This window comes from Heteronotia binoei, chromosome 8, assembly GCF_032191835.1.
Source record: "Heteronotia binoei isolate CCM8104 ecotype False Entrance Well chromosome 8, APGP_CSIRO_Hbin_v1, whole genome shotgun sequence".
NCBI lineage: Eukaryota > Metazoa > Chordata > Lepidosauria > Squamata > Gekkonidae > Heteronotia > Heteronotia binoei.
Window position 1 is genome coordinate 78,053,582 of NC_083230.1, and position 25,165 is coordinate 78,078,746.

Here is a 25,165-nt window from a genome sequence, read left to right on the forward strand (position 1 = left end):
TTTAATTGGAATTTTACTTTCTGTTCTTAACATAGATGGAAAACCATATTTTAATCCACTGTTGTAGCATACTTTGTGTAGTGTAGTGGTTAAGAGTGTTGGACTAGTATCTGGAATACCCGTAGGTTCAAACCCCCACTTATGCCATGGAATCTGGCTGGGTGACCTTGGGCCAGTCACACTCTAACCTACCTGACACAGTTGCTGTGAGGATAAAATGGAGAAGGAGAATGATATAAGCTACTTGGGTCCCCATTGGGGAGGAAGGTGGATATAAATAAGGAAAATAGTTCTTTGCTGATTACCATGATGCTCGTTTCAGTTTCATGTCCATGTATTAAATAAAATAGCTTATTTAGCATAGTGTGTTAACATTTATTTATTTATTTATTTTACTCTGTAGTGTCTACTGCTAATCTTACAACTCCACAGACAACAGCCAGTGGACATCCCAAACCTCAGACTCCAGTCACTTCTGCACCTTTGACTTCTGGCTCCTTGACAACCTCAGTTCTTCCTGCAGCAAATACAGCAACAGTAGTTGGCACTAGTCAAGTGGCCAGCGGCAGCACACAGCCTGTGTCTGTTTCACTACAGTCCTTGCCAGTAATACTGCACGTACCTGTTGCAATGTCCTCTCAGCCTCAGCTCCTGCAAGGCCATACTGGCACTTTGGTTACCAACCAGCAGTCTGGAAGTGTTGAATTTATACCTGTGCAAAGTCAATCTAACGTTGGCAACCTAAGCAAGACTCCATTAACACTGTCATCTGCTAATTCAGCAAAACCAAACATCAGCCCTTCTGTACCCAGCTCTGGTATTCAGAGGAACTCTCCAGCCAGTGCTGGTTGCTCAATAGGGACAACTCTGGCAGTACAGGCTGTTTCAACAGCACATCCAGTTGCACAAGCCACAAGGACTACTTTGGCTACTGTGACTACATCAGGAGTGTATACTCCTCCTACCAGCAATAGGAGTTCCATACAAATGAAGATCCCTTTGACAGCCTTCAGCAGTACTGCTCCTTCTGAAATAAGCACCCCAGTGGCACCTAGAGTTGGTAAGTTATGTATATCCACTATGATAGAAGACCATTGTACAAGGAGGGAATTTGGATACTGCATACTGGAACACTTTTCCCCACACATAACTGTCAAAGTAATTCATTACTTTTCAGTTGTCAGTGCAGCTAAAGATTGTTCACTTTTAACTCGCTCTTTTACAAAATGAGCATTATTTCTGTTTTGTGTTTAAGATTACTGTTTGTCAGCAAACAGCATGTAGTGAATATTGGAAGGATTAAAATGCTATGATAATCCAGCCTTGCAAATAACCCTACAAAAAATAAAACTCCACAACATTTTTCTATCCACTTGAAGCTCTTTTATTTATTTCTTAAAATATTTATAACCCACCTTACCTTTTAGCCTTGGCTAGCCCAATCTCATCAGAACTTAACAGCTAATCAGAGTTGGCCCTGGCTAGTATTTGGATGGGAGACCTCCAAGAAATAGCGAAGTGTGATGCAGAGGCAGGCAATGACAAACCACCTCTAAACATCTCTTGCTTTGAAAACCTTATGGGGTCGCCATGTCAACTATTACTTGATAGCACTTTCCTCCACCACATTACTTCTTTCGGCTCAAGGTAGCCTAAACAAAAGTCCTGATTATTACATTCCATTTCTTAAAAGGATGTAAAATTGCAAGATATAAGACAGCTATGCTGGGAAAGATGGTGTTCAAGGACTGCAATAGTGAGCTTTATGTAATATTCTTTCTTACCAGACCTGAAAACTGGACAAAAAGTGGATAAATTGAGTTTTATAATATTTAAATTGTGTTTTAAAATTTATTTTACAATTTCAGATGCAAGCTTTTGTTTTAAAAATATGGTTTAAAATGAAATCTGGAGTAATGCAACATATAATGTCTTAAAACTGAATTTATGACCCACTTAAATAATAATAATTGTTGTTGTTATTTTGCTAGGCCGCCCTTCCCTGCAAGCCAGGCTCAGAGCAGCTTACATCAGTAATACACAATGATATAGGGTTAAAACAACATTAAAACATTTAAAAACCAGAATAAAGCAGCATGGTGTCCAAAATAGGACACATTTTCAGTACTCGCTTGTCTCCTGGGCAAATAAAATGTAAAGCAGGAGGGAGAGGGTGGGATGTGAGAGTGCCAGGCCATCATTGTCCTCAGTCAATGCCTGGCGAAACATCTCTGCCTTGCAAGTCCTGTGGAATGGCACCCTTTTATGAATTTCAGAAAGTCTACTTTTTTTGTAAAGAAAAACTAAGAAATACCATTTCTTCAGTCATCATGATTGACTTTGGTTATGACTTTATATTGGGGACTGTCAAAGCACCCCAGATGTCATCCATTGATCCATCTTGTTCACCTCTTATGTTTGGTAATTACCTTATATACTTAGCTTTGTTACAGATTCTGCTACAAATGTAATAAGATGCAGGATGCAATAATGAAAAACTAAATGATATAATATAGTTGAATACTTACGTAATGCAACTCTTAGCCAAAAAATGTACAGGCATAGAGGAAAATGTTGGGACACCAGGATCATTCTGTAGCCACTGTTTAGTTTCCACTTCACTGAAGGAGCCATGCTAATGTCCCCTCACAAAAATGCGTGGTGAATTGCCAACTGTTTTGTACAATCTGTGAAAAAATTATTACTGGTAACAAGATCATGACATCTCAACCAAGTTATTCAGTGTTATCTTGAAATGCAGAAAAAATATTCAGTACCTCAAAACTATATTTCTCTAATTTGGGATACACTAGAAAGATTGCTGCTGCACACTGCTGGTATTACTGGAAGGAATTTCTAGGGATACTGAGGAAAGAAATACCAGAGCCAGTTTGGTGTAGGGGTTATGTGTGCAAACTCTTATCTGGGAGAACCGGGTTTGATTCCGCACTCCTCCATCTGCAGCTGCTGGAATGGCCTTGGGTCAGCCATAGCTCTTGTTGAGCTGTCCTTGAAAGGGCAGCTTCTGGGAGAGCTCTCTCAGCCCTACCTACATCACAGGTTGTGTTGTGGGAGAGGAAGGTAAAGGAGATTGTAAGCCACTGTGAGTCTCTGGGATTCAGAGTGAAAGGCAGGGTATAAAACCAATATCATCTTCTACCTACTAACAAAATTAAATTGTGGGAAGCAAAGAAATGAATGGGTCAATCATTAACTCCGCCATCTTTTCTTGCTAATATTCTCAACCGAAAGTATAAAGATAATTGTATAAGTGCAGAAGATGCTGCTGCTGTGATATGGCATCTAATCATCAGTCATAGCAGCCATAATAAAATTTAGAACTGATTCTGAAGGATTGCAGCAGTACATGTAAGCTAGACATTTTTTTTTAAAGTTGCCCTATTAAACTGATTGTCATTCCTTCAACACCTGGACCTAACAGTTTGGATCCTCAGACTGCAGGTACCTTTGTACCCGTGGTTCATAGGATCTAACCAAGAGTTCCTTCATAGCTGAACCCCAATTTGCACAAATGTTTTATTCAAAGTAAGGAATAGTTTGGGAATTGACAAAAGCAAACAAATTTGTACTTCTGCTCCAGTCTTTGAATAAAAATTGTAGTGGTGAGGATGAGAACAACTAAGCTTAGATATCTGAAGGACAACTCAAGCAACCTGCATGTACTTTTATTCTACTTTTCTCTCCAACTGGAGCCAAAATTTGCTTATGAAATATTTTAAAAACCCAAACAATATAGTATACCATATCCTGGGCTAGTCCTAAATCTACTAGCCAGATTCACTTGGTTATCTTTGACTCTTGCCCTCAGATTCACTTGGTTATCTTTGACTCTTGCCCTCAGACTGGTGGCAGAGGCTTGCATTTCCAGCCGCACCCAGGCTAAATATTTGCAACTAGATGAGGAACAGAAGCTCAGCCCAATTCACATTCAACTGCTATGCTTTGTGGGTTTGGTGTATCACTTTGCACTCTCACAGAGTCTTTATTTGAAAATCCTTACATCTAACTTTTAGCAAAAAGTTGACTTTTGACAGTGTGAAAAGTTTATAAAACAGGAGCATAAAAATAAAGCCTCTTATTTGAAGGTTACCCTTGTGGGAGTACCCTGATGGAGTCTGAGGAATTGTCAGACAGCTTCTCCATTGAAGACTGCTCCAACTTCACCAGCTTGTCAGTTACCTTGCAAATGGCAATTTGACTTTGAAGCATACTTTAAAGGCCAACAAGCCAAAGCAAGGTCAGATTACAGTTCTATCAATTGCTTCAGTACAAAGCGCCAGGTCAGCTACTGTGGCTTCCTTTACTGTTCTGCCGGTGTCGTTGATGACTGTACCAGTCTTGGAGGGTTTGATATCAAGTATCCTATTGCCATTCTTGCCTGCAGCAGAGACCTCCCCAATTCCATTTGCTTTGATATCAAAGCAACATCTTGAGGACTCTCCAGTTAGACTCTTACCTATGGTCTCTGGTGCCTTGATCTCTTCAGGATTAGTCAGCATCTTCATCCTGTATCAGAGGCCTTCTACTTCCAAGATTTTGGCCTTTGGTTACAAACTTGAGACTGCCATCTACTTCAGAGGCTTTTCTACTGTCACCTCCACGATTTACAGCCATTTCTCCACCTGTGCAGCCTTTCCATCACTTTCCCCCCTCTGCTTCTGCTTCCTCTTCTATCGGCTATACCACCAACAACATCTGTGGCTCAGTGGTAATCTTTGTGGTCATGCAGAAACCTTTCAATGTCCAGCAGTTCTAGACAGACACATGGTACCTCCCAACAGGATTCCAAAACTTCTGACAAGGTTTCCAATTCATCAGCTTCCAGTGCCATTTTGGACCACTATTCTTTACTAAAAGTATTAAGCTATACTTAGAACTAGGGCTTTTTTGTAGAAAAAACACAGCAGGAATTCATTTGCATATTAGGCCACACCCCCTGACACCAAGCCAGCTGGAACTGCATTCCTGTGTGTTCCTGTTAAAAAAAGCCCTTCTTTGAACAAATCATGGCTGTGGTGCTTGATGATTATATTCTACTTGGGAAGTAGACCTGTTTTTTGGCATTCTGTACTCACACTTGAACTCGCCAGAGATACCAATGATACCTCATCATACAGGCACTGCTGAAGCATAGATTCTTCTACTCGTCCCCATTTAGCATCCTGCCCTCTTTATTGGTTAGAGGTGAATGACAGTTTTGACAGCTCTTAGGGAAATTTCAACTCAACCATGATTCACTTGGGGGGGGGGGGAGAAAAAAGAAAGTAAACATATTTGATAAAGGTTTCTAGTGTGCTTGGATGTTGTTGGGGCAGAAGCTGACTCCAGACAAGTATCCTTGATTAGCTTTAGTGGAGCCAGAACCAGCGTTTCCTGTGGAAGAAGAATTCTCCAGCCTTTGATCACCTCCCTAAGGAAGTCAAACAATGCTGTGTTTTTTTGCAATGAAGCCCTCTGCCTCCCTTGGCAACAGCTGCCAGTCTCAGAACAGATAGTAGACTGTAACTGACACTGTACCTCTCTGCAGCTAGAGGCAAGAGAATGGTGTTTTGAAGAGAAGAGTCTCCTCAGCAAAAAGACCAGTGAGACATTCAAGGTTTGGTCCATGCGTTTTACTTCGTTTTTATTTAAGTAGTAATAGCAGAGTTCTTGGAATCCTTTAGATCCGAGGCCTCCAACTTGGTGCCCATAGGCATCATGGCTCCTGCTGACCCCTTTCCTGGTGCATGCCAAGCATTTTGAAAGTAGGTGGGACCATGTGGATCTTTTGTCCACAGAGCTTCATATTGGCCATTGAAGAGTTAACTGGCTGTGCCTGTGCAGATTTTTTTTTTAAACTTACTCTGGCAGGAGCTGGCAGCACAACACAAGCATCTTCACTGTGTGACTGAAGGTATAGGCACAAAAATATTTTTATCAATGTGTGCATTTTAAAAGGCATCCTGTTAAACAGAGCTTCCACCTGAAATGATGAAGTAGTATTAGAGTTATGCATGACCTCACTCCTTTACATTTTGTGGTTGGCTCTGGTTCTTGTGGCAGCCACGTTGTCTTTGCGCCCAGCATCTTGTGTCAAAATTCCAAAGGCTCAAAAGGGTTGGAGACCCTTGTTCTAGATACAGAAGGTTACCTGAGCTACAGAAGGCTACTTTTATTTTTACAAGCTGTTCTTAGTAAACAAGTCATCTTCCTCCCCAAAGTCTATGGGTTTTTTTGCCCATATATTTAAGGGTTTTTTGCAGTCTAAATTGGGACTTTTGTGGATTTGCACAATTTCTCTGCTTACCATCACCTGTCTATCAGCATCTTTCAGCTCGAGAGGCTGGAACATCAGACCATTAGTTTTTACCATTATGAGACTGGGATACATCATTGAATTCTCCTCATTTTCCCCATCCAAGATATTTTTGTCTACCCTCCCGATTTGAGCCTTCTACAGTAGATACAATTCATCCAGCAGAAACAGGTGATAGAAATTGGACTGTGTTCTCTGAGTGGCATAGGATTCTACTCCAGGTATTTCACTGTCTTTCTTTCATCTGTCTTTAAGGAACATGGAAGTGTCTGCTCTGTCCTCAGTCCTATGTTCACCAACAACTGCACTGAATCCAAGAAGTGTTGGATGGTGATGCTAAGATCCATCCTATTCCTCTGATACTGGGAGCCCTGTTTCCTTCTGTTAGCCTCACGGATGCCTATTTCCACATCTTTATCCAGCTGTAGCATTGCTGTTTTATCCTGTATTTTGCAGTACAAAATGTTGCCCTTCAGCTCTTTCCATGGCTTCCAAATGGGTTCAGTGTATTTTTGGTGTCAAGAGATTACCACCTTCCTTTTCTCTAGAAGATAATTAATTTCTGACAGTGTCCTCTTCTCTTTCCCTCCTTTAATCATATCAGAATTACTTTGTGTATCTTAGCCTCACTAGATTCACTTAGCCTTACCAGCCTGAACTCTACAGTTCTGTTCTTTTTCCATCCACATTGCAGGAGACGACAACACTTGAGCAGTGCACTCAGTTGCACAAGCAAACATTGACCATTCTTTTTGCTGGTCACCTGTCTTTTGGAGATGCTTTCCTTTGCAGATGGTCGGGATGCCTGTGCCTTCCCTCATATCCCCTTTGTTATCAAAGTCAAAGAGAAGACAGTCAGTGATGTGGCACAGACAGTCACATTGTTTTGGCCACACCAGCCATTGTTCACAGAAGTCCTACAGCTGTCCTGCAACTGCTGCACTAGCCTAAGATGCCAGCTCTGCCATCTTAATGCTACAGCAGGATCATGACTCTTTTCACCCTGTACCTCACAATCTGAAGGATTTATCCACCCCAGAAAGCAACAAGAGAGTGGTCTTAATGCCTGGACACAATCCATCAGATGATCCTATGAGTGCAAGTGGAAGCACTTTACTGCCTTTGCTTCTCAACATGGGAGACATCTGTCTACCACTGCACTGAGTTCCATCCTAGAGGAGTTAGTTCACTTTTGATTGTACACTCATCTCTTAAAGGTCATATGGCTGTTAGAGCTGCTGCTTACCTTCTCATGCATAGCTGTTTACTGTTTATTCTACCACTAGTCAACTAGTTCTTCTGGGGCTTTGTTTGGTTTTATGCTCTGGTTCAGTCACCAGTCCTAGCATGGGACCTATAGGTTGTCCTTGCCCAAGTCACAGACAAGCCTTTAGAACCACTGAACACCTGTGGCTTGCATAGGAGCAGACTAGCCATTCAAACCACTGGGGAAAGCCCTGCTGCACAAATGGGGGGGGGGGGGGGCGGGTTACCTCAAGCTATCTGCCACAAACCAATGACCATTGTCCTGCAAGGAATGGGAAGGAGGAGCCAAGCCTTGCTCATATACATGGTGCGATGAGGGACAGGCCCAGCCTTGTGCATTCAGTGCAACACAGTCCCAACTGTTCTTGCTAAGTTGTGCAGCATGGCTAGGGGCTGGTCTGGCCTTTCTCACTCAGCATGGCAAGTGATGGGCCTGGCTCATACCCCCTCCTTGGGGGTGGTATTTCCCAGGACTGTTTTTCCTTACTTGTCCACCCTTGGGCTTGTGTTTCCTTAGTTTTTAAGTGGTGTTCAGCTAGGAGAGTCACTGAACTCTCTGCTTTTTGGTCCCTCTGTGTTCAGAGTTTCACAAGGACAAACAACTACGTCCAGATGCTTTGTTTCTGCCAAAGACTGTGTCAACTTTCCATCTCAGCCAAGATCTTGTCCTCCTTAACTTTTTTTTTCTTACTGTACTTGTAGCTAGAGTGTGGACTATACACTCCTTGGATGAAAGGAGGGTCCTTCCCTACTTACATCAACAGTCTTGCTGCCTTCTACTCGAATTATAAGAAAGGATAGTATGTCCTTACAGAGTTTAGTCATGGAATCAGTCAGGTCTTCAAGTTGTGCTGTGAGCTGATTAAGGCACTGCCAGGAACAGCTCTACCAGAACTTTTACTACCTTCATCTTCAGCAGATAGATTCCTCTTTCTAAACTCTGCAGAGCACCTGGCAGGGCACAGCTTTTCATTTTCATGAGGAATGATGTCCTAGATGCTAGAGCATTTTTTTTAAATTCTTACCTTCCTCTGGAAGTAGATAAGCCAGCTAGTATAATCAGTGTAATGTAGAAACTATGGTAAAGTAAAAACAGGTCATTTACCTGTAACTGTTGATCTTCAAATGATTATTTATACAACCTCCCCACCTTCCCCACTTGCTGTGACATACTCTTACATTTTGGATGAAAGTGAACTGAAAGTCATGACTCCTCTCATTTTTGATCATGAGCATTATTATTTTTAACATTTAAAAAGTTGATATGTAAGAGAAATTTATTGCTTTCACATGCTAATGCTACCCAGATCAAAGGTTTACGCAATTTGTTAATTTTACTATTATGTCATTGGATCTTAAATTTGTACCATTTTGCATTCTATATTTATTTATTTATTTATTTATTTATCTGGGATTTATATCCCGCCCTTCCCATCGAGTGGCTCAGGGCGGCTTACAACATATGTAAAACTAACATAAAAATAAGTTACACTATAAAATTAACATTTCATTAAATAATTAAAATCCAACGTTTGTTATAAATGTACATGTCGTTAAAATCAGACAGCGGTCGTAAAGCTACACTCTATTCAAATTCAAATACTGATTCGGTATACCGTCTTCAACATTTCGATTCTAAACCACTGCCTACCAGCTATATATAGCCCTGCTCACTGTATCTGATTCCTCGTCTGATGAAGTGTGCTTGGAGCACACGAAAGCTTATGTTCTGAATAAAACTTTGTTGGTCTTAAAGGTGCACTTGACTTCTACTTTGTTCTACCACTTCAGACCAACACGGCTGCCCACATGTACTAAAACTCCATTCAGTTTTAAATCAATATAATCTGTATACAGAGCAACTCATTAATATGCACTGTTATTTAAGAGTTATCAAACTTCTAAGACCTCAGAGTGGCTTACAGTAAAATCAGGTAAATTAGAAAAAGTAAAAGCTCAATCAGTAAATGCCATATATCACCATGTTAAAATATGATTTTAGGCTTAAAATTCTATATCAAAATAATTTTTCTGCACATCCTAAATGCTTTTAATGAAAGAGCCATAAAAATTCCTGTTGAAAGTGTATTCTACAAATTCATTGCTGCCACCAAAAAGACCCTGTCATATAGTGCCATCTGTCACACTTTCAGTGATAGGGCGTAAGAAGACCCATGAGGAGGACATCTGGAAGACCATTTGATGGAGGTGGTCATTACATAGCTCAGGCTTTAAAGGTCAAAAGCAACTTTGAATTAAGTTCAGAGACCAATTTAGAGCTGATGTAGCTCTTGCAAAACTGGAGTCCTGTGTTCAAAGTAGCTAACCTGTGCTATCAGGATGTCACCTGAATTTTGGGCCAACTGTAGGTTAATCTGGGCAGGGTCCAAGGGCACCTGTATTGATTTAGTAACTAGTCCAGTCTGGAGGCTGCCTGGGTGAATGCAGCTTTAACAGGATGCCCTGGTCACAGAAAGGTGGCGCAGCTGCAAAATGTCTTATTTTTTCTAGTTAATTCATGCTTTCCCATCTTCTGTTCTGGTAACCTGATTACTGATAACTTTTCTGTTTTTCTTTTGTGTAGCACTTAGTAGTAGGCATTTTCAAACTCTCATCAGTTTTTCATAACTTACAACTCTGCACAAACCAGGCACTGCCCACTGTGTACCGCAGGCTACATGTACTTAATTATGACTTCTCTTTGTAACTCCAAATGGGCAGCAAAACCAGAAGATTCAATGAGGTCTTGGTTCATCATTCAGCTAGATGATTAGCATGATAGTGGATCTGATTTATATTTTATTTTACTTGGCTCAGTGAAGCCTTGACTGAACTAGAGTGACAATGTAAATTACTGTCTCATGTATGAGATAAAAGTTCAGAAACCTAAACACTCATGGTTAACACAATAATTTTTTGAAGTAACTTCACCTCACCAAATGCTTTTTTCAGAGTTCCCATATTCCACTCAGTGCAACTTTAGTTTTCTATAGTGAGGCCTGCTTAATGCTTGCAGCATTGCCGGGGTGAGAAACTGTTTGTAATATGACACTTCATGGTCAGTTTCTGGTTGTGTACCCGTCCCCCTCTCTTGTTGCTTGTTAGTTCCAAGAATGTGTAATTATTCAGAGAAGGCATAGTCTTAGGCCTTTTAAGATCAAGGCCATAGTTGCCTCACCAGGGTTGCTTTCTGTCTCAATAACGTCACTGCTAGTTTCCAGAAGGACTTTCCTTCATTCCCTCATTTTCTTTTCCTTTCCCACAGTTAAACTGTTGCTGCCCTCCCTTCCAACATTCTAGTTCCATGGCAACAGTTGCCTGGGGCTATGTATGCCCTTCTTCCAATATTAGATCTGTATTCGGTATCACAGCTCATCTTTTCCTTCAACCTACCAAGTCTTCATCTTCCATATTTATATGACCTCATCTTCCATAATTGTATGACTTCAGAGTGTTTAATTACAAATAAGTGACTGTTTTCATTGCAGTGTTTGTAGTCTAACTTCTGTGATGGAAGAGAAGGTTTGTGATTTCAAATGTCACATGGGAAATTAAAGGGCAGGAATGGGAAATTAAAGGACAAGATTTAACCAAGAAGCCAGAGTAGCTGAAGAAAAGTAAACGTCTTGTGGAAAATAGCCAGACAAGATGTCTGAGAGAAAGAAGGGCAAGGAGGACAGATTTGAGGGGGGAAACTAATGAGAGAAGGGGTGCAGGAAAATGTTGCTGCTTTAAAAAAAAAAAAGATGAACAAAAGCTGTGTTCTATGGGAGGGAATGCTAAAACAGGCCAGCTGAAAGTCAGGGTGGCTAAAGTGAGACATTAGGGAGACTGAAAAGGAGGGACAGGAGGAAACCGTGGGTAGTGAAGCAGGGAGACAAGGTGAAAGTGCAGCTGGAACAAAAATCTTCCAGTTATGCACAGAGTGCCGGAATGACTTAGTACTGGTTTGAAGTTTGAAGTAAGCCGCCAGTTTCTTGAATGCAGCCTTCTATTGGGATCCAGTAATATATGCAGGCCTCAGACTCAGTGGGAGCTCACAGGAGCACAGCTCCTGAACCTTTCTGAGAGTTCCACCTCCTTGTCCGTTGAATAGTATTGCATTTGCATAACAATCCCTGGATGAGCTCCACCACCTATTTTTGTACAAAACGACCCCTGAATATATGTATGTTTGGGCATATTATTACAGCCTTCTGAAATGGATGTTCACTTAGCGTCAACTAGGGCCAGGACTTTTTCTGTCCTGGCCCCTGCCTGGTGGAACAAGCTTCCACTAAAAATCTGGACCTTGTGAAGCCTGCTGCAATTTTGCAGGGCCTATACAACAGAGCTGTTTCACCAAGCCTTTAGTTGAGGCAGTAGCTATCACTGAACACTGATATTGCCTCCCTGTCACATGCTGGCCCACTTTGGGGTAGTGACTGACTATGATTATGATCATCTGTTATTATTGTTCAGCTAGGGACCAGATTTTTGAAATGGTCGCCATCTGAATTTTTAATTAAGCAATTGGTTTGTTTGGTTTTATGTTTAAGTGTAGTTGTTTTAGAAATTATGCAATTTGTTTTATTCTTGATGTGAGCTGCCCTGAGTCCATCTGGGAAGGGTGGTTTAGAAATGTGAAGTAATAAATAATAATAACAACAATAATGATTATTGTGTATTCTAGGTCTCTTATGTTTCTGTAGTTTTAATTATCTCTGTGCTTATACTCTGAAGAGAAACTCTGAAACAGATTGACAATACTTCTAAATTGCAGTTGTCAAAGGTGCTGTTGTAATGTATATACTGTACTTGTTTAATTAGACTGTACAAATGAACTATCTTTTGCCCCCTCAAGAGAGCCAGACATCCAGGTTGCTGCCACCTCTACTGCCATCAACAGATACTTCAGCAAAGAAAGCATCTGAGAATCCATCACAGGTAGATTATGTTCTGTCTGTATAGATCAAAAGTTGTAATTCACAGAAATGTAAATCTGTCCTGATATTTATTTTTTCTATTCAAACAACTGCTTGGTTTTCTGTCTCCTGTCCATTAATTTGTGTTAATACTCATAATTTTAGTTTTATTTCCAAATGTCAGTGAAAGCTGAGCATTCAAGGATATGTAACAGGAAAGAGTTAACACCAGGCCTCAGATTCTGCAGGAGCTCACAGGAGCACAGCTCCTGAACCTTTTTGAGAGTTCCCCCTCCTCCTCCCCATCTTGTCTATTGAATAGTAGGTGCAGCTGCGTAACAATCTCTGGATGAGCACCACCACCTATTTTACTACAAAGCGACCCCTGGTTAACACCATCTCTGGCTTGATAGTTAATGATCAACAGAATTTATATCTTGTTCACCTAGATCTTGCTTGTGGCTTCTGTGCAGGCCCACACATGGGTAATGGATTGCACCAAATCTGATATTGGAACTCGCAAAGCTTTTCTCAGCTGTTTTGGCACACTTTATCCTCAGATCTCAGGGGAAGATGCATCCCGCTCAGTTACTCTTTTACCACCACCCAAGACTTCCTTCAGAGGTTCTCATCAGTTCTTCATTTTCCTCACTGTTCCCGTCCCCGACCCCCTTACTATTTATCATTCTCCTTGGCTATTTTATCTCTCCCTAAGAAACCCCTTATTTAGACATTCATCGACTCTCTCTCCATCTTACGACCCCCACTTTCCTTCTGCAGTTTTTGGGAACTGGCATATGGGAGGCACAGACTTCTTTAAGAAGTGCTGATTCGCAGAGCTAAGCTTCCTTCATATGATGGACATCAGGTGTGTCTTTTTTGCCTTGGAGAGGGACACCAAGTAGAGTTTTGCTCTCACTGCTCAAAATTCACCAAACAGGCCTGCCAGAACTGTGTCCTCCAAAACCATCCATATGAGTCAGCTCTAGCATCTCCAATGTCTTCCTCTGCTCAATCAGTTTCTTCGTCTGGAATCCACACCTTAAATCGATGGTGCAGTCTCATTTGGAATACTGTGAACAATTCTGGTCACCGCACCTCAAAAAGGATATTATAGCATTGGAAAAAGTGCAGAAAAGGGCAACTAGAATGATAAAAGGTTTGGAACACTTCCCCTATGAAGAAAGGTTAAAAAGCTTGGGGCTCTTTAGCTTGGAGAAACGTCGACTGCGGGGTGGCATGATAGAGGTTTACAAGATTATGGGATGGAGAAAGTAGAGAAAGAAGTACTTTTCTCCCTTTCTCACAATACAAGAACTCATGGGCATTCAATGAAATTGCTGAGCAGTCAGGTTAAAACGGATAAAAGGAAGTACTTCTTCACCCAAAGGGTGATTAACATGTGGAATTCACTGCCACAGGAGGTGGTGGTGGCTACAAGCATAGCCAGCTTTAAGATGGGATTGGATAAAAATATGGAGCAGAGGTCCATCAGTGGCTATTAGCCACAGTGTGTGTGTGTGTGTGTGTGTGTGTATATATTGGCCACAGTGTGACACAGAGTGTTGGAATGGATGGGCCATTGGCCTGATCCAACATGGCTTCTTTTATGTTCTTATGCATTGTATATGGAGGAAATGCACTGTGTTATAGGGAATTTATACCTTTAAGGAATGCAACTAAGTGATTGCACCTGCACTATAAGTGTGACTTGATTATTCAGGCGTTTGCAGGACTTCTGAATTTGACACTTTTTAGTTAGGGCTGGAGATCGCTAGGAATTACAACTAATCTCCAGATGGCAGAGGTCACTTCCCCTGAAGAAAATGGCTGCTTTGCAGGGTAGATAGATATGGAGGGAAAGTGAGGCACAGAGAGATTGAAGTCCTCTGCATAAGACCAACAATGTTATCAGAGACAGACTGTTGGTCTGAAAGGTATCACTAAAGGCCTCTGAGGGAGAACTTATTGGGTCAGGCCTGATTATGACTGCCAGTTCCAGGTTGGTGGGAAATTCCTGGAAATTCTGTGGTAGGAGTTTGAGAAGGGCATAGGAGTAAGGGCTTCAGAGCGGGATCTGCCAGACACAGGTTCTTGCTGTGGAAGCTGACTAGGTGATTTTGGACCAGTCCAGATGTCCAGCCTAACCTGCCTCACAGGGTTGTTGTTGTTCATATCAAAGGTGGGAGAGGAGAATGATGTAAGCTGCTTTGGTCCCCCACCACCACTGTGGAGGAAGGTGATGGAAAGCTGAAGTCAGAGGGGCAGATAAAGGGAAGGAGATAGGGCTAGGAAATTCCTAGAGATTTAAGGTGTGGGACCTGGAGAGGGTGGGGTTTGAGGAGGAGTGCGACCTCAGACAGGTACAATGCCATTTCCTCCTGGGGAACCACTGTTGCCAATCTTCAGGTGAGGACTGGAGATCACTCAGAATACAACTGCTCTCCAGATGGCAGAGATCAGCATCCCTTGAGGTGGTGGTGGGGATTTGATGCCTTCACTTGGGTGGGTCGGAGACAGCAAGGGTAGGGGGGGCACTCACCCAGAGCCTCTTTCTAGAGCCTGTATTTTTTTCTCCACAACAGGCCTTATTCCTAGTTTGTATAATAACTAGTCACTGTTAATTGCAAAGCTTTTAAAAAATTAATATACTAGAAGCCAGCCTCTGCTTCTTTTGCTCACCAGTTCTGTAGCTTTTAAAGCTGATGCAGATGTGTGTCTGGTGCTGTTTTTCCTCTTGGGCACAGCTGGTTTCATTTGAGACTGGTTATTATGACAGTAGCAATGCACAGCACCCACTTTTGGAAAGTCTTTATTTATTTTCTGATAAGTTTTGCCTACTGCACACAGACATCCCTTTATTATTATAGATTTTCACACATTATATCATACATACAACATTCACACATTGTATCATACAATTTGTATGTATATAGGCTAAATGGAGTTTAATTATGCTTTGGTTTTACCTGGACTGTCAAAATCAGCCTGTCTCTTTGAGAACCTCATTGAACTTGTCCTTGTATCTAAGTTGCAGAAGAGGTTAGAGGCATACATTTTTAACAGACATATTGATAAGGATGATTGAGAGGACAAGAATGGCAAGAATAAGATGACAGAAAATAGCTGGAATACATTGAATATAATAAACTTCTGTAACATAAACTGAAGAGCCTCATGGCACAGAGTGGTAAGCTGCAGTACTGCTGTCCAAGCTCTTCTCACGACCTGAGCTCAATCCTGGCAGAAGCTGGGATCAGGTAGCTGGCTCTAAAGTTGACTCAGCGTTCCATCCTTGTGAGGTCAGTAAAATGAGTACCCAGCTTGCTGGGGGTAAAAGTGTAGATGGCTGAGGAAGGCAATGGCAAACCACCTCGTAAAAAGTCTCCCATTAAAATGTCACGATGCGACGTCACCCCAGAGTTGGAAATGACTGTTGCTTGCCTTTAACTACCTTTAACTTTAACATAAACTATGAGCACTTTCATTGTAGAAAGCATTTGCTTGAGTAGAGGGGGATACTTACTATTAGTTCCTTTTTATATTCTGTTTCAAAATCATGGTGAATTTTTTAAACTTAAATTTAAAACATTATTTCCTACATTTTGCATCTCAGTGCTAATCTGGTTGATGGCTGCCATGTTGCTTTGACAGAAGCCGTCTTTGTGTTACTTTCTTGCTTACTGCAAGAGCATAGTATGTACTATCCTCTATGTACAATTGCCATTTTGTGTGAAAATCTAGTTTTCAGGATATACGTAGCATGGGTGAAAAATATGTGTTTCACTCATTTCACACAAAATGGTAGCCAACTTGCACATGAGATAGGATAGTATTAGATGTAATGATTAAAAGAGGTTTGCATTTCTCTGGCTCCATTTATGTTTTAATTGTCCTTTGATTCATTTTTTCTTTTCCAGTTTAAACTTAAGAATGTCACAAGATTGTATGTCTGGACTTTTACGTGAAGGGCAAAGGAGATTGCCAAAAGCATTCATCTGACTGTCCATGAACTGGGGATGGATAAATGAGCATAGATTTCCAGCACAGCAGCAATAATGTAGCCAGCTTCAAGAACTGGCAATAGCTTCTAGACTTTTAGTATATAAAGAATTACAAAAGAAAACCGAGTTGTAAAAAGTTAAAAGAGCTTGTGATACTAAATGAATGAAATAAATGAAATTTAGAGGAAGCAGTTTTCTTTGTTCCAGTTTAAGTCAAAAGCTTTCAGAACTGTAAGCATATGGGGAAGAGGTTGCAATATAGAGGTTTTTTGAGCAATGAGACAAACTGACTAAATCATGTTTTTGCTTTTATGTAACTACCTTCCCCCAGATTCCTCATAATACTATATGTCATGTATTTAATGGAGAGAGATGTCCCTCTGAATGTGAGAAAGCCAGGTTGAGGAAGAGAGTATAGCCCTGTTCAGTTCAACTTCTTTTTTTACTCCATTTAATTTAATGCCTTAGATCATGGCAATGTTGAACCATTTATAACCCTTTATAATGAAGAACCTATTCCTAGGTACAGATTAGATCAGGGGTGTTGAACTCATGAGGGCCGGATCTGACATAAATGAGACCTTGTCGGGCCGGGCCATGTGTGTCATAAAATGTAATGCCAGGTAGCAGAGATATAAACTTTATAAAGGGCACAGACAAACATAATTAAAGATATTTTAAAAGCTTAAAATAAAACATGCTTAAAACATTAGCATTTCATGGACTTAAAGGTGCTTTCTTTGTATCCTTCATATGTGATCCAGGGAACTGGGCAAAGGAAGCTCTGCCTCTTTCCTTCCTTCCCCAGGGGACAAGGATAGGGAGGAGCTTCAGCCAATAGAAGAAAGAGAGCTGCTGCTTGAAGGGCACTTGGTGTAATTAGTCAACTGATCAAAGCCACCAAGTATTACACCTTCTTTCAGTTTGCATAAATATATTATAAGGATTGTGTATAACACATAATAGACAATACAATAATGATAGAGTGCAGTGGCACTACGGCCTTTTAAAGTAACAGAAAACCCCAAGGGGCCAAAAAACCCATCTCCAAATGAAAAGATATAAGTCCAAACTTGGAAATAGTCCAACTGAAATTCACAAGATGAGTGCTGCTGAGGAGTGTAGCTTCAACACAGCTGCTTTCTTAAAAAAAATCTCTCTAGATTTTGATGACATTTCAATTCTTTCTTCAGTTTGATGGCTTAATTATTTAGGAACCCTGTTCTACATTCTCTAATCACAGCATTAAGCTTCTCATTTCAGTGTGAAAGAGCCCGATGTTCACACTGAAATGAGAAGCTTAATGCTGTGATTAGAGAATGTAGAACAGGGTTCCTAAATAATTAAGCCATCAAACTGAAGAAAGAATTGAAACGTCATCAAAATCTAGCTATTCCTCGCACTTTCCTCCTCAAGGGAGGAGCCTCAGCCATTTGAGAATTTTGGGGCTTTGATCTGTAGGTCGTATGCGATTGAGCAACCTTGGCAAAGCAAGCTGTGATGCAGAAGTAAACAGAGAGGGAGAAGGAGGCAGACAACAGCCAGTTGCATGGGGGCTGATAGGAGCCCTCCGGGGACCTAATTTGGCCCCCGGGCCACATGTTTGACATCCTTGGTTAGATCATATAACAGCAACTTGACTGTGCTATACAGTTGGTAGTTTTTGGTTGGAAGGGATATGTTCAATAAACTAAAAAGCTAATGATGTTCTCCCCACCCATTATAAGAAAGTAGTCTGAACAGCTTATTTCAAAATTATTAGTGTTTTATCCTGACACCAGCAAATTTTAAAAACACAACAGTGGCCACAAGATTGTAAAAGGTCAGTTTATATTCCAGTCCCAAAGAAGGGTAATGCCAAGGAATGTTCAAATATCGCACCATTGCACTCATTTCACTTGCCAGCAAGGTCATGTTAAGATCCTACAAGCTAGGCTTCAGCAGTATGTAGATCGGGAACTACCAGAAGTTCAAGCTGGGTTTCGGAGAGGTAGAGGAACAAGAGATCAAATTGCCAGCATTCACTGGATTATGGAGATAGCACGGGAGTGTCAGAAAAATGTCTATTTCTGCTTCATTGACTACGCTAAAGCCTTTGATTGTGTGGATCACAACAAATTGTGGCAAGTCCTTAAAGAGATGGGAGTACCAGACCACCTCACATGAGAAATCTGTGTAAGGGTCAAGAAGCCACTGTCAGAACAGGATATGGAACAACTGATTAGTTTAGAATAGCAAAAGGAGTTCGACAAGGATGTATATTGTCACCCTGCTTATTTAATTTATATGCAGAATACATCATGTAAAATGCTGGCCTGAATGAAGCACAAGCCGGAATTAAGATTGCAGGAAAAAACATCAACAACCTCAGATATGCAGATAATACCACTTTAATGGCAGAAAGTGAAGAGTACCTAAAGAACCTCTTGTTGAGGGTGAAAGAGGAGAGCGCAAAAGTAGGCTTGAAACTCAGCATCAAAAAAACTAAGATCATGGCATCCAGCCCCATCACTCCTTGGCAAATAGAAGCAGAAGACGTGGAAGTAATGACAAACTTCACATTTCTGGGATCCAAGATCACTATAGATGGTGACTGTAGCCATGAAACTAAAAGACATTTGCTCCTTGGGAGGACAGCTATGGCGAACCTAGGCAGTCAAAGTGATGGTATTTCCAGTAGTAATGTATGGCTGTGAGAGCTGGACCATAAGGAAGGCCGAGCGCAGAAGAATAGATGTTTTCGAGCTGTGGTGCTGGAGAAGACTCTTGAGAGTCCCTTGGACTGCAAGAAGATCAAATCAGTCCGTCCTAAGGGGAATCAACCCTGACTGTTCCCTGGAAGGTCAGATGCTGAAGCTGAAGTTCAAATACTTTGCCACCAAATGAAAAGGGAGCACTCACTGGAGAAGACCCTGATGCTGGGAAAGACAGATGGCAAAAGAAGGGGATGGCAAAAGATGAGATGGCTGGACAGTGTTACTGATGTAACTAACACAAATTTGAGCAGACTTCGGAGGATGGTGGAAGACAGGAGGCCTGGCATGACTTGGTCTATGGGGTTGCAAAGAGTCGGACTCAACTGTGTGACTGAACAACAACAAAAATCCGGACATGTTTGTTTGACAGTGCCATTGTACGTCCAAAGTGGGGATATTCTTTTGTTTTTACTTTAAATGATCCTTTGTAGTTCACATTCTGTATACTTAAAACTAGAGAATAGTATGTCAGTTCCACTTTCAAGTAAGAATAGCTTTTCATTTTTCAAGTTGCTTGATGGGAATCTGTTAAGCTTGCTGGTATTCTGCTGATGATCACTGACTTTTAGTCTGATTTTTCTTATAAAGGCATTAAAATCATAGAATGTGACTTTAATTCTCTGTTGTAAAGGTGACATATTTTATAAATAAGTTGTTTGTCTTTCAGAGTGGAAAGCCCACAGGTAGTGTTTCAAGTGGAGTCATTGACCTCACATTGGATGATGAAGATGATGGCTCTTCTCAAGGTAATTGAAAAGATATGATTAAGAGTTAGCTGAAACAGATGAATGGTATAAATCATAATTTCCAAAAAGAGAGGTAATAACAACTTCTAGAGAGAAATAAATGAGAGAGATCTGCCAAATAAATTGATGTGACTGTGTATGCATAAGTACACTTGCTTTACCTTCCTGTTGTTTGAGTCAAATTGAGATGACAAGAGAGGACGTCCTACAACTGATTGACGAATTAAAAACTAATAAGTCACCAGGTCCGGATGACATACATCCAAGAGTTTTGAAAGAACTCAAAGTTGAACGTGTGGATCTCCTGACAAAAATATGTAATCTTTCATTGAAATCTGCCTCCATTCCTGAGGTCTGGAAGGTAGCAAATGTCACCCCCATCTTTAAAAAGGGTTCCAGAGGAGATCCGGGAAATTACAGGCCAGTCAGTCTGACTTCAATACCGGGAAAGTTGGTAGAAGCCATTATCAAGGACAGAATGAGTAGGCATATTGATGAACACAAGTTATTGAGGAAGACTCAGCATGGGTTCTGTAAGGGAAGATCTTGCCTCACTAACCTGTTACAGTTCTTTGAGGGGGTGAACAAATATGTTGACAAAGGGGACCCAATAGATGTTTACCTTGACTTCCAGAAAGCTTTTGATAAAGTTCCTCATCAAAGGCTCCTTAGTAAGCGCGAGAGTCATGAAGTAAAAGGAAAGGTCCTCTTGTGGATCAAAAACTGGCTAATTAATAGGAAACAGAGAGTGAGTATAAATGGGCAGTCTTCACGGTAAGCAGTGGGGTGCCGCAGGGCTCAGTACTGGGTCCCATGTTCTTTTACTTGTTCATTAATGATCTGGAGTTGGGAGTAAGCAGTGAAGTGGCCAAGTTTGCAGATGACACTAAATTGTTCAGGGTGGTGAGAACCAGTGAGGATTGTGAGGCACTCCAAAGGGATCTGTTGAGGCTGGGTGAGTGGGCATCAACGTGGCAAATGAGGTTCAATGTGGCCAAGTGCAAAGTAATGCACATTGGGGCCAAGAATCCCAGCTACAAATACAACTTGATGGGTTGTGAACTGGCAGAGACTGACTGAGAGATCTTGGGGTCGTGGTAGATAACTTACTGAAAATGTCAAGACAGTGTGTGATTGCAATAAAAAAGGCCAACGCCATGCTGGGAATTATTAGGAAGGAAATTGAAAACAAATCAGCCAGTATCATAATGCCCCTGTATAAATTGATGGTGTGTTCTCATTTGGAATACTGTGTACAATTCTGGTCACCGCACCTCAAAAAGGATATTATAGCATTGGGAAAAGTGCAGAAAAGGGCAACTAGAATGATTAAAGGGTTGGAACACTTTCCCTATGAAGAAAAGTTAAAACACTTGGGGCTCTTTAGCTTGGAGAAACGTCAACTGCGGGGTGACATGATAGAGGTTTACAAGATTATGCATGGGATGGAGAAAGCAGAGAAAGAAGTACTTTTCTCCCTTTCTCACAATACAAGAACTCGTGGGCATTCGATGAAATTGCTGAGCAGTCAGGTTAAAATGGATAAAAGGAAGTACATCTTCACCCAAAGGGTGATTAACATGTGGAATTCACTACCACAGGAGGTGGTGGCAGCTACAAGCATAGCCAGCTTTAAGAGGGGATTGGATAAGAATATGGAGCAGAGGTCCATCAGTGGCTATTAGCCTCAGTATATATGTATGTATGTGTATGTGTGTGTGTGTACACACACACACATATATTGGCCACTGTGTGACACAGAGTGTTGGACTGGATGGGCCATTGGCCTGATCCAACATGGCTTCTCTTATGTTCTTATGTAGTTGCAGCATGAACACATTTTTATTATTATTTGTTTAAAGTCTATTATCCTACTTCTACACCAGAAAATGCATAGCAGCTTACAGTCACAAATCACTCTTAGTTGCATCATTGGAAAAAAAAATAGGCTTTCTATCATCACAAAATTCTTACAGCGAAACACTTAATAGACAAAGCTACTGTTCATGGACTTCCAGAAACTCTGCTATGTAGTTCAGTCTTGCACAGCTTCTTAAACCTCTGGAAGGCAGGAGCCTTTCTCACTGTCTCAGGAAGGCCATTCAACAAAACAGGTGTAGCCGTAGAAAATTTCTGGACTCATCCAAGGCAGTCTAATTTCTTTACAGGATAATAATAGAGCCTGATTTATCACTGTGAATAAGAGGTTTATGCACCCTTCTTTACTCTACCCTAAGGAGTCCCAAAGCAGCTGACAATTGCCTTGTCTTCCTCTCCCCACAACAGTCACCTTGTGAAGCAGGTGGTGCTGAGAGAGTTCTGAGAGAACTGCGACTGACCTAAGGTCATCCAGCTGGCTGCATGTAGAAGACTGGAGAATCAAATCAGTTCTCCAGATTAGAGTCTGCTGCTGTTAACCACTACACCACTTAGTGGTTGCTTTGCGGGTTCTTTTGAGCAGAAAAATTTATTCCAGCTAAGAAGATTCAGCATGTTCTTCCTCAGCCACTTGACAACAGGCTTCAGTTGCTGACATAATACAGAGATGGCTGTTTCTGGAGGCTTTACTTAAAGTGATGTATTGAGGACAACCCACTCAAAAGCTTCAGACGGTCTCCTTCAATAGTCTTGCATAGGTGGTGAATGACATGGGTTATTCAGCCCCTTGTGGAATTCTACAAGAAAACTCGAAGTGCTGACACAACAATAACAACTTTCTGCTCTCAAAAACAGCTGGAACCATTCTTCTGATTCCAGCTTCATGTCCCTAGGTTCCTCAAAAAGCCTCAGGGCATGGTTAAGTCCTGTTCAAGCCTGCATTGTGAGTTGGAGGAAGGGAAGATTCAAAGGGTGCTGGTTTCAGGTTACACCTACAGCGCAATCCTAAGGACACTTTCCTGGGAGTAAGCCCTATTGAATAGACTATAGTAGAATTCAAAGTAGACCTTCTTAGGATTGCTCTCTTAGTCTTTCTCTGGGCAAAAGGCAATAAATTGGATACACACTTTTGGGAAAACTCAAGTGCAAAAATGTATCAAATACTCTGTAAATGAGCCAGGTTCACTCTCTTTTGGGAAGTGAACATAGAAATAACTTGGTAGATCATTGTATATTTAAAGTATATTTAAAATTGGACCCAAATTGAAAGCTGTTGCTGCAATCATCTTTCAAAGTCATCTTCATGCATGGAAGAATGTATATGTTCTCATTTTGAATATTACACTGGAAGCGCAACAAAAAATATCATGATTTGTTGCAAAAGCAGTTAGAGGTTACTTTCTCATTTGTTGTAAAATACCATTGGAATGCACCCAGAGCTCCAGCAAATGCCCCAGTCAGCATAATTTTAGGATTTTGGCATTACGCAAGACACATAGGAAGGTAACACAGTACTAAATTATATCCGTTTATAACAAATATAACGGCTTAGGAAATACTAAAACTAGAGGAGCATACAGTGTTGCACCCACACATTACAGGGATACGTGTCCTTAAACCAGTGTTGTGATCACTGAAGTCAACCAGGTTAAGCTTAGGTCTGCACTAGCTAAAATGTCATTCTAGCTTAAAATAAGCTATAGTTTTATTTCTTGAAGATTTCAAAAACTTAAAACCTGTTTTAGGCTAGCACTGGGGTGGCCAAACTGTGGCTCAGGAGTCGCACATGGTCTTTTACACATATTGGTTGGCTCTTGAAGGCCCCCCCACCCCATTGGCCAATGTGGAGAAGGCATTTGTCTCTTTAAATCACTTCTTCAAGCCAAGCCAGCTGGCAACTTGGGAGAATGCATTTAAAGTTAGTTGCTTTCTTTCCATCTCTCCCTCCCTCCATTTGCCTTCCCTTTCCTTCCTTCCTTCCCCCCCACTTGTGGCTCTCAAACATCTGACATTTATTCTATATGGCTTCTATGTTAAGCAAGTTTGGCCACCCCTAACTATCATAATATTTCATGAATTGGGGATGTGCTGGTGTACCATGGAGCCCTGTATAACAGTGAACTGTGCACAGACAGTCCTACAATGGAAGTTATGTTTATTCGTTATGCAAAAAATGGAGTACAAATGAATTGTGTTGGGAGGAATGCCTATATGAATATAAATTCTAAAAAAAGGTGTATAAAGTAGAATAGAAGATATTGAAGTTACTTATTTCAGTTATCTTTCTCTCTTTCCCTAACTGCCTGTTGACTTACTTTTGAAGCAGAGAGCAAGAAGCAGAACCAGAATCAATCAAACACATCTGGAATCAGTCTGCCCAACCAATCTGTAGCTCGTCCACTCCAGCCAGTACAGACAAGTCCTGTCCAACAGACAGGTGCGCCAGCAAGTGGCTTATCACAGACTACCATACATGTTCTCCCCACAGGTATTTTACTATTTATAAAGCTATTCATGTTTTTTGTACTCAAGATATTCAGACTTTTCCTTCTCTAGCAGTTCAGTGTAAAAAGTGCTGATAGTTCAGTGCACAGAGATTTAAGAATAGTGCACTACATCATAAAAACATTTATTGTAGAAATTAAGAAACAGCAGATTTTTTTTAGATCACAATATTATTACATCATTTAAATGGCCAATAGTAATGCAGTAAAATATTATTGGCTTAGCTGTAGGGAAGTTACTCTGTAGATAATCACACTGTTTTCTCCATCTTTGAGGAACCTCCATCCATTCATTACCAAATCTTATTTATCTCTCCTTTTTTTTAGTTTTTTCAGAAAAGTTATATGGAAAGTGCACATCTAATGTGTGGTTGTTTCAAAAAATCACCACTAGAATCTGTTAAATGCTGACTGATTACTAGGCAACCTTGGGGTGGAGTGGGGGTGCATAGCATATAATTTTAGTGGTTGCATCCAGCCTGCAATTCATTTGGTGCAGTCCACAGTCCCACTGGTGATTTCAGCAGCTCAGCAGGTATGGTTGGGATCCATCACCCTGGTTATCTGTAGGTGTCAGCTAAGGCAACCTCAGTGGTATAGTGGAAACTTGGTTGCTAGTGAAAGGACACTCCAAAAGATGGGCATGCCCTCTATCTCGTTTAACCCCAGCCACTTTCCCCAGCTTGCACTGGGCATCTGCTCTGCTCTTTCACTATATGTTTGCCATCCGCTTGTTCTCATCCTTTCTGCTTTACTTAAAAATGGAAGAACTCAGCCCAAAGGAAATAAGC

At 41.1% G+C, this 25,165-nt stretch overlaps 1 protein-coding gene across 5 annotated transcripts in view; it reads left to right on the top strand.

Moving 5' to 3' along the window:
* Nucleotides 1–25,165, top strand: part of ATF7IP (activating transcription factor 7 interacting protein) — a 216,181-nt gene that overhangs the window by 170,253 nt on the left and 20,763 nt on the right. For 3 of the 5 annotated variants that reach the window (XM_060245309.1, XM_060245310.1, XM_060245307.1), the window contains 4 exons: nucleotides 404–1,060; nucleotides 12,426–12,508; nucleotides 19,914–19,992; nucleotides 24,194–24,358. In XM_060245309.1, coding sequence (XP_060101292.1) covers nucleotides 404–1,060; nucleotides 12,426–12,508; nucleotides 19,914–19,992; nucleotides 24,194–24,358 — 984 coding nt within the window. The remainder of the gene's footprint in view (nucleotides 1–403; nucleotides 1,061–12,425; nucleotides 12,509–19,913; nucleotides 19,993–24,193; nucleotides 24,359–25,165) is intronic. The other 2 variants (XM_060245311.1, XM_060245308.1) reach the window with 1 other exon arrangement.